The sequence below is a fragment of the Daphnia pulex genome, chromosome 10 (assembly GCF_021134715.1).
Source record: "Daphnia pulex isolate KAP4 chromosome 10, ASM2113471v1".
In the NCBI taxonomy this organism is placed as follows: domain Eukaryota; kingdom Metazoa; phylum Arthropoda; class Branchiopoda; order Diplostraca; family Daphniidae; genus Daphnia; species Daphnia pulex.
In genome coordinates, this window is record NC_060026.1 from 10507225 (window position 1) to 10516427 (window position 9203).

The 9203-nt window shown below is 40.3% G+C and overlaps 2 protein-coding genes and 1 long non-coding RNA gene across 3 annotated transcripts; all 3 read right to left on the bottom strand.

Annotated features, from left to right (window-relative positions):
• Positions 1 to 889: 889 nt before the first annotated feature.
• Positions 890 to 4214, bottom strand: LOC124205010. Its single transcript, XM_046602285.1, has 6 exons — positions 4010 to 4214; positions 3760 to 3920; positions 3532 to 3693; positions 3407 to 3450; positions 2098 to 2246; positions 890 to 2030 (listed from the first exon to the last, which is right to left on the bottom strand). Exons 1-6 carry the CDS (start codon positions 4165 to 4167, stop codon positions 1742 to 1744), a joined length of 963 nt encoding a protein of 320 aa, XP_046458241.1. The 5' UTR covers positions 4168 to 4214; the 3' UTR covers positions 890 to 1741.
• LOC124205009 (putative glutathione-specific gamma-glutamylcyclotransferase 2) lies at positions 2342 to 3283 on the bottom strand. The gene is made up of 3 exons (XM_046602284.1): positions 3072 to 3283; positions 2918 to 2959; positions 2342 to 2750 (listed from the first exon to the last, which is right to left on the bottom strand). Exons 1-3 carry the CDS (start codon positions 3204 to 3206, stop codon positions 2385 to 2387), a joined length of 543 nt encoding a protein of 180 aa, XP_046458240.1. The 5' UTR covers positions 3207 to 3283; the 3' UTR covers positions 2342 to 2384.
• A 2183-nt stretch (positions 4215 to 6397) lies between the features above and the next one.
• Positions 6398 to 6960, bottom strand: LOC124205011. The gene is made up of 3 exons (XR_006879184.1): positions 6898 to 6960; positions 6552 to 6841; positions 6398 to 6485 (listed from the first exon to the last, which is right to left on the bottom strand). It is a non-coding gene; the product is annotated as an uncharacterized LOC124205011 (long non-coding RNA).
• Positions 6961 to 9203: the final 2243 nt, after the last annotated feature.

The following is a 9203-nucleotide window of genomic DNA, read 5'->3' on the forward strand; positions in this document are numbered from 1 at the left end:
GACAAACGTGACTCTGTGAGAATTCGATATACAAGGCCCGGGCGATATGATGGGGGCCTCTATCTTCCAAGGTGGGAACACGGGAAAAAAAACGATGATGATAGTTATGGATGCACAAGGAAAAAATCATCACCGGGAACCTTATACACAGGCCAGCACGAGAGCATAGACGGCCACATATGGAGCGGGCGCGAGCGCCCACCCGCCCGCGCAGTCTCACAATTCCCTTTCGTTCAACCAAAAAGTATTGACGTCACTAGAAAATTTGTTTTTATTTTCCAATGGGAAAAATAAAAAAAAATTTTCTTCACAGGTCTAACCTTTTTTTTTTGTTTATTGAAAAACGATTATTTGTTCTGGCTGATGATTTGATTGCAAGTGGACACGATGCTGCGCATCGCACACCGCCTGTTGAAGAAATGTATTTTTAAAAAATTATTCTGTTTGATTTTTAAGTATAGTATGAGGAACTCTATGGACGTTGGGGCGCCCAACACCCCAAAAAAATTACGCGGCATACGCCCATTGATTCAGCACAATGTGCGGCTATACACAACACAGCACACACAGAGCACAGTTATGTGTATACACATGCCAACAAAACACGGCGCTCGTCTAGCCTTGTTTCTTTTCTCTCAAAACATAATCAGTTGAAAAGGGAGTGGAGGGGATATGAATGAAAAACACAGATGAACAACTTTTGGAAATAATAATAAAAAAACTAGATGACTCATTCATCCGATGTCGCTGTAACATTTCCCCCTTTTAAATACCCCAACATTTTCATTCAAAAACTCAACGACTGACTCATGGCCTTTTCGCTGAAAAAAGAAGAGTTGAAATTGAATAACCAGCAGCTGAAATGTCTTGTTATCGAAATCGAGTCGAGAAAACTTTCTCTCCTTTTATTTTTGTTGGATTGTGATGCAATACGCTAGTTGTCACCGACGTAATGACGTTACACAGCCAGTCGAAAACACACAACATTGGAAATCTTTTGTTGTTCTCATCAGAAAAATAAAAAAAAAAGAGCGGAAGGAAACTTGTTCCAAAGTTGACGGGTTCAAGTTGTCTCTTTTTATTTCATTGCTGTTGACTCTTTTACGGCGGCAAGAGTGGAATAGCTCAGTGTATATAGTAAAGGCCACGTCTCTTCGTTTACAGCTATCGACATTGTGTGTGTACACATAGTAGTAGATGTAGCGGGGGCAAAAGAGAGGGGAACCTATTATGGCGACAACCGGTGGGGGGAGAGCTGCTGGCCGCCGCTCTGACTCGACACGCATTACCCCGCAAACTCGTTGACATGTTTCACACAGAGGCAGACACATAACAACAATAACGCACACACAGTTACACACACACACACACAAAGAATTACCCATCCCGCCTCCTCCCCTTCTACCTTCTACCTTATAACGCACACGGTGATGCACCACCATCAGCGGCGGCACTCTGCACGGGCAAACGGCGGATATCCGCTCGCAGTCCTTTTTTTCCATTTTGTCTCTTTCTTTCGACATTTCGAGTGGCAAGTCTCTTAACTATCTCTACTCTTCTTCTTTTATCGCGGAGCCATCATCCATTAGATGCGGTGACAAGCTCAGACACAAACACAGAAAACAGACACAGCACACAACGAGTTCCATGCAAGTCGTCCAGCCGGCTGCTGCTGGGCGTATTATTATCACTATATTAGAATTTTTTCAACTGTTGGGGGGAGACTTTTCATTCTAGCATGTCATTGTGGGCCTTGTTGATTGTCACCAGCTTGCTCTAAAGCTCGAACCAGATTTTCCAGCTCAAACAGATGAGGATCGCCGTGTTGGGGAATGGATGCATCCGGCAGGTTGTCGTCCATGACAAGTTGTCGCACTGCCGTCGCCAACTGGTACAGGTATTCCCGATTGGTGCCACTCGGCCCGCTGGCCGAAACTATCTGCCGGGCGATCTTGTCCATCGACTCCTGGCCCGTGTAGAACGGATTGTCACTCGTCGCGAGGTAAAATTCCAATACAAACGGAGTTGTTCTATTTTTGGTTGTTAGAAATACTAGATAATTTGGAATTAAATTTGGATGGTTGATTGATTGATTACTGTTCTGGTTCTTGGGGTTGGTGGTTGTAGTGGGGATGGAATGTGGTGACAGTCCGCTGGTAGCCATCTTTCTCTCGGTAATCCAGGTACTTTGATACTTTCTCCACATCTTGAGCTCCGATTTGGTAGGCGACTCCCCATACCATTGCCTGCATAACCAAATTAAAATTAATATGAAGGCTTTATTTCTTTTTTAAATACGATTTGGTGTGGATGATTTTAAAGCAAATTAAAATTCGGCCGATTGATTTGCACTGCAATGTATTTGAAAATTATTCCAACACATTTTAAGGGAAACAAAGTCGATAGAGCGTCGTCAAATGGGCATCTTCCTCTTCGGCGTCGGCTCCAACCTCATCTCTCATAAACTGCCAGAGTTTGGCCAAATAGTCCAGATTGTCACCGCTGGGTCCTCGTGCCGATTTGATCTGCTCAGCCATGGCTACCGCGTCAGCCTCACCCAGAAAGAGCGGGCCGAACGCTGGAGCCACGTAGAAATTCACCTGCACTTGTGCTGATCCGCAAGCGGATTGCTTGAAGTAGAATGGCACGTCAAGGGTAATTTGGTAACGTTTCTCCCGTTCATCTAATCGACCTTTGATTTCGTCAACTTGATCCTCGGGAAGTTTGTAAGCAACGCCCCATACTTTGTCCTTTTTAAACCAATTTCGTAAAAATGATTCATCGAGCCCTCCAAATCGAGATACCAACACCATCTATCGACTAAAATCATCAACGTTCGTTTTCTTAATTTCTTGCAAACTTGCACACACATTTAGACAGAACACAGAACAAGCGGGATACAAAATTATTATATTACCTCCGGATCATTTGAAGGAATCAAAGTGACAACTCTTCCAGGCTATTGGATAATAAACAAAAGTTGGTTAGCTGTCACGGAGAACCATTTTCAGATTAATAAGGTCCAGCAGGCGACCTGCTTCAGGCCTATAATAGCTACTAAGGGTACAAACCTTTCCAGGAACTCCACGATGATCGATACTAGCCTGCCAGAAACGTCTGACGTAACCTTTGATGTAACCAACAACTCGTTTGTCGTAAGGGAAATCAACTTTCCATATCAAAGATCCGTATCCAAAAACCCACATTTTGTTTCCATCCAACACTTTCTCGTCTGCTGTACTTTTCAGAGTTTTGACAGATAAATTTGATAAACCTTGTTGTCAGATCACCCAAAAGCTTTATACACAGAGAATTTCATTTTTAGCAAAGAGGCAAAGATTCAAGAAGAGTTATTATCAGATTCTTTTCCCAATTTTAAAATGAAATCCAGCAAGTACATTTGAACTTGTATCTCTTGAGGGTTGCTAGTGGAGTAGAAACCAGGAACACCTTTAAATTAAAATATCACACACGATTTTAAAAAACTATGAAAGTAGTGAGAAACAATCAATAGGGTAAGTGAATAACTACCAGCTTTTTCAAGTGTGCCTTGTTGATCTGCAACTAGCTGGTCCAATTGAAGGATGAGGTTCATGTCAGCTTGCTTTAATTCAACAGGGTGAGTGGCTACTTGTTCCTTTTCTATTTCTGTTACAGATTCAGGTGATTTTTTGGCCAAGGATTCTTTTTCAGCTGTAGATAAAATTAAAAAAAGTTAACTCAACTGAATTTGGATGCTTTACGTTTACGCTTTACTACCTCTGTGTCTGTGGAGCAGTTTTAAACGTTGCTGAAGGAGTTGTTTTTCAGTCACCTGCTGTATTTCTGTTAGACCCTCTACAATTTTAAAGATGGTCTCATTCAAAAGGCAGTTGGCCAGACCAGATAACAGTTCGTATGGCATTCGTTGTTGATATTGTCTAAAGATCGAATGTCATTGTAAGGAACACCAAGTGCTTGATAGTAGATACTGATGATATTAGGTTAATAATTCATTTCTGTCACTTACAAAGGGAGTTTCCTGGCCATTTCTTGAAGTCGTTCCAACAAAAAGTACAGTTTTTGCTGTAGTTCCTCAGCACTCTTCATTTTATTTGGGATTAACGGAAGCCCAGATTTCAAATTTGAAAATCTCAGATGAATTACTGCTTCCAGTTCTCTGACCATGCTTTGCTTACTCTGAAAAAATAAAACAACCAAACTGGTTTTATATATATGCCATCTGGCGAGAATATCGCATACTCGTATAGGGCTCTTTCACATCTGTTTTATTTAGCCGATTTATCTGGCAACGCAGCATGGCTCAAGACTTATTTGAGGGAAGAACGGGGAGAAGAGGGAGAATGGGACGAATGGGGGAGAAGAGGAAACGTGGGTCCCCTTTTTTTTCGTACGCCCTCCTCCCTCCCACTCGTCCCATTCCCCTCTTCTCCCCGTTCTTCCCTCAAATAAGTCTAGAGCCATGCTGCGTTGCCAGATAAATCGGCTAAATAAAACAGATGTGAAAGAGCCCTATTGAAATCATTTTGTCTAAAAACGATTTGTTGTGCCTTTCTATGAGAGCCCAAAACCGCCACTTTTTCAATATAAAAATGTTTTTCAATATATCATAATATAAAACAGAAAAGAATATATATAAAAATATATAAAACAAATTCAATATAAAAACTGAAAAAAGTATTATATAAAAACCAAAAAGAGTGTAATATAAAAAACAAAAAGTTAATATAAAAAGCAAAAAAAGTCATATATTTAAAAAAATTCAATACAAAAACTGAAAATGTATTATATTAAAACCAAAAAGTACGGAACGCCAAATGACCCCCTAAAATAATAGCACTCGACTAGTGCTATACATTTGAATGGATTATTTTTCGCTTAAAATGAGCCGCCGAAAACAGCGGACGGGCGACAGCGCTAAAATAGTGGACGGACCAGCGATAAAAATTGGACGGGCTCGCTTTACTCGTCTGACCAGTCGCCGCAGTCAGCCACCGTCGTTTTCATTCGCATTAAATTTAAAAAAATAATAATTTTGAGCGACGCGCATTAAGTAGCGTTATTTAAGCGCTTACTGGTTTTTTAATTATGTGATTAAATAAAATGCTCAAATATGCGCTTATCGCGCGAGAATCCCCGTTTGTACAACTGGATTCAAACTGGCTATAAAGGGGGTGGAGATGTGGCATGAAGTAATTATTTTGACCGCTAGGTGGCTGCCGTTTTTATATTGAACTTTTTTGGGATTATATATTGAACTTTTTGGGGGTTTTAATTATATTGACTTTTTTTGTTTTTATATTAACTTTTTGTTTTTTTTATATTATAGACCTTATTAAGATCCAAAGGTATGGGTCAAGCAGACCCCTTGGCGGCGCGTTGCAGTGTGAAGGGGTGCCGTGAACAGCAGATTTTTATTTGGCTCGCCCGGTGTGGTTTGCGCATAGGCTTTTCGGGTAAATAAAGGGAAGGAAAGGTAGAAAAGGAAAGTCTGGTCCCCTCTTTTTTTCATTCTTTCCTCCAACTCTCCCAACCACCATGGCTACTTAAAAAAAATTCGTTCTCCCCCGTAAAAATTCGATTTTGGGAACGCCACGAAAATCGCCTTTTTACATATAAAGGTTCTCTCGCGCGTTCCCAAACTTACGGTACCTACTGTATAATATGTATTGTGAATGCTGGTATGCTGATTCAGGGATAAGTGAGCACATATCTGACAAAAGATCTGCATTTGATAATTTAAAACCAATTACACCAGGCAAATGTCTCATCAAAGGAGTCGGGAAGAATAACGAGGCGCTTCAAGCTACTGGAATTGGAAACATTTCCATAAGAAGCAAAGTCGATGGCGTATGGCATGATTGTCCAATGTTCTATCTGTACCCAATCTAGGCGTCAACTATTTCTCAATAGGAGCAACTACAGAACGGGGATTCACAGCATCATTTGACATGGGTGGAGTAAATCTCACTAACAAAAGAAAAATAGTCGGCACTGACTCCACACAAATCCAGCAAAGACTCTAAAAAATGCATTTTTCGAATCATCAGCAAAATGCTGTATCTGCGGCCCTAGCAGCAAACGGAGCAAACGGCCTTAACTTAACTACTGGGGACCTGGAAATTTTTGGAAGTCAAACTATTGTTGATTGGGCGGACCCTGAAGATGATGCAGACGCGATGTCTAATGTAAGTTGTTGTTGTTGTTTGCGTTATAATGGAGCACGTTTTAGTTTTTTTTTTAATTATTGCTATGTTTTCGTGGTATTGAATTTGCCTCGCGTTTCAAAGGCGTAATTGAAAAAGTTTTCGACAAATTTGGACTAATAGAAAGGATAGATCGCATAAAAAAGTCGGCGTTTTTCCAATTTTTTGAGACGCGAGGGATGCCTTGAACTCCTAAGGGGAACCCTAACTGGCGACAAATCACGTTGGCAGCATTTGCACTGAAATGGTCATCACAGATAGCTCCCCATCGGCCAAATACTGTCAGGAAATCAAAACTGAGTAAAAAAAAACATTTTAAGCGAAATAAAAATATAAAAGTTAAACCTTTGACTTCTACGCGGCCTTCGTTGGTCTTGTTGGAGCCAGCTAATCTAATTTGGAAATCAAGTTGAGATTGGCAAACAATTTCGCATTCGTCAGATCGGTCCCCACAGTCGTCACGTCCATCACACACGGATGTCTGATTAATGCACTTTCCACTGGGGCATTCAAAATTCGAGCTGCAATTGACAGAGTAAACTTTGCGCTCGTAGTAAGTCCAGCCCGGCGAATAGATCATTTGGCCCGACAGTCCTCGGTTGCTGTCGCTCAAAACGCACTCCGATTGTCCCTCACTACACGTAATAATATAGAACAGCTGTTTTCTTCAAAACTAAATAATGAAACTCACTTGTGATTAAATGATAAACAAGTGAAACTTTTGCAAGTGAGATCTATTTTCAAAAAGAGATTTGAAATATCACAAAATTCATACCGGAGGCTCAGAAACTGTCGGTAATAATTACCTGGCATAAAGCGAGGACAAAATCCACAATAGCATTCCGTCCAACCGGGTAGAACCGAAACTGAAGATCCGATCCACTGCTACCACCACGCTCTGAGAAATTGTTTCCCTAATGGACTCTTTGACACTAGCTGCATTCAGAAATAGATATATGAAATATTTTAGAGGAATGTGTTTTAATGAAATGCATACGTTCGAAGGAGTTCATACTGACGCTTGGCAGATCAGACAGATGTAGATTATTACCCGAAGAAGATACCTGGTAAGTTCAAATTCAAATTCATGGCGCCCAAATTCAAATTGTTGCCTTGACAAAGAACAGAAACAAAAAACAAACTTACCACATATACGGGACAAGACAAACAGTAAGCCACATATAAAAAGCCAAAATATTTTTACCAGCTAAATTGGCACCTGTTGGTGTAGTCGGAGTTCCAGTAATAAATTGCGTCGAACTCCAGTTCCTGTCAGCTGAGCCGACTCCAATTGGCTAATACATTTAAGGATGTCAAGCCACGAGTTACACAGGTAATTGTCATCAGTATGAGCGACTGTAATGAGAGTCTTGATCCTATCTATGTTTTTAGTTTTTATCTCAGTGATTGGAGAGATGGCAGTCAGTAGAGTAAAGCGGGTCAAAGCCAAAGCCATTGCAATAGCCAAAATGGACCTTAGTGCACTGGCGGACCGCCAGTGCAATAGAACTGATCATATTTATCTGCCTAACAAATTAATCAAAGCAGGCAGATCGAGTAGCGATTTGTCGTTCTCCTTCTTGTCTACCTTCTTGTCTAGCAATAAAATAAAGGCAAAGAAGAAGGGGCTAGATGAAAAATTCATCAAAAAAATTATGATAGCTATACAGAACGAAACCAAAAGCAGCTGATTGAGGCCCACTATGGCTACCAAGCCTACAATGGTTTTTTGGATTCAAATTACACTTGATTGTCAATAATATAGGATAAATTATACAGACCACGAAGAAATTCAAAAGCGCTCACGACGCCATCTAATAAGACGACAACCATGTCGTTTGATGACATTGAAACGACATTGAACGTTTGATGACATTGAAACGACCTTGACAATTGAAACGACCTTGAACAATGTCTCGCAACATTCCTCTCAACCCTATCCCGTTCAGTCGTCTTTACCCTTTAGTTGGATACGGTCACGACGTTTTCGCAAGATTTAAATTGATTGATTTGATTTTTAGGTTTAAGAGACGTTTTTGATGTTGATTTAAAGAGTGGTCGTTGTTTGTTGATTTAAAAGTGGAAGTTGTTTGTAGATTTAAGAGTGGACGTTAATTGTTGAGAGTAGGTAAATTTGATTGAAATAGTGGAGCCTGAATTTCGATAAAACTGGCTAAAACTAGACAAGAATGTGAACATTTTGAAGAACTTGAAGCCCAAGACTGTATTTATCCAACAGTGAAATGTGGAGTTTGTGGAAAATATTTCCATGATTATGACGCTGGGGGGGGTAAGATATTATTTCATTTGTGGTCTTCAAATGTCCAATTCAAGTCTTTTTCTGTTTTAGAATGCCTTTCCCTAAGCCAGCCTTCGCAAAAAAAAACCCTTCAAGAAATTCTTACTCGGTCAGCAGTGCCCAACACAGTGGTGCGCCTTTTGAAAATAATGAGAACGAGAAAAATTAAGTCTCTTCAGGAACCCACTTACCCACAACAACCAGCTTCATACCATCATACAGTCGCAACATATGCACCCAGCATGTTGGTCCAGCATGTAATTGAGATACCAACTTTATAACATTTTCTCTTTTTTTAGATATTAATTTGCAACGTTGGTCGTAACATGTCAAAAGATGACATTTTTGATATGTTTAAAACATGTGGAAAAATCTCATCAGTTAAGCTTAATCGTCCTCTTGAATACGGATTCGTTCAGTTTTTTAAGTGCGAAGCAACCCTAGAGGCAATTGTAAAGGTAACATTTAAAACAGTTTTTACCTTCAGACGTTAATGGTTTGTTTCTTTTATCCAGTATGACGGCTTCGAAATGAAGGGAGGGCAACTCTTGGATATTCATGTCACCGAAAAATGCAACTCTATGTGGGCAACATTCCCAAGTCCAAGGGCATTGTCGAGATTAAGGAGGAACTCAGTAAAGTTACAGGTGACACATAACACAACCTCCAATGTTTTCACTATATCTTCCCAACAGAAA

Excerpts from the sequence above, each read along its gene's own strand:
- LOC124205009 (XM_046602284.1), bottom strand. The coding sequence starts at position 3,206 with ATGTGGGTTTTTGGATACGGATCTTTGATATGGAAAGTTGATTTCCCT. Across the intron at positions 2,960-3,071 it reads ATCGTGGAGTTCCTGGAAAG|CCTGGAAGAGTTGTCACTTT; the intron begins GTTTGTACCCTT and ends ATTATCCAATAG. Across the intron at positions 2,751-2,917 it reads TTCCTTCAAATGATCCGGAG|GACAAAGTATGGGGCGTTGC; the intron begins GTAATATAATAA and ends TGGTTTAAAAAG.
- LOC124205010 (XM_046602285.1), bottom strand. The coding sequence starts at position 4,167 with ATGGTCAGAGAACTGGAAGCAGTAATTCATCTGAGATTTTCAAATTTG. Across the intron at positions 3,451-3,531 it reads AGGCACACTTGAAAAAGCTG|GTGTTCCTGGTTTCTACTCC; the intron begins GTAGTTATTCAC and ends TTTAATTTAAAG. Across the intron at positions 2,031-2,097 it reads CAACCCCAAGAACCAGAACA|AACAACTCCGTTTGTATTGG; the intron begins GTAATCAATCAA and ends AACCAAAAATAG.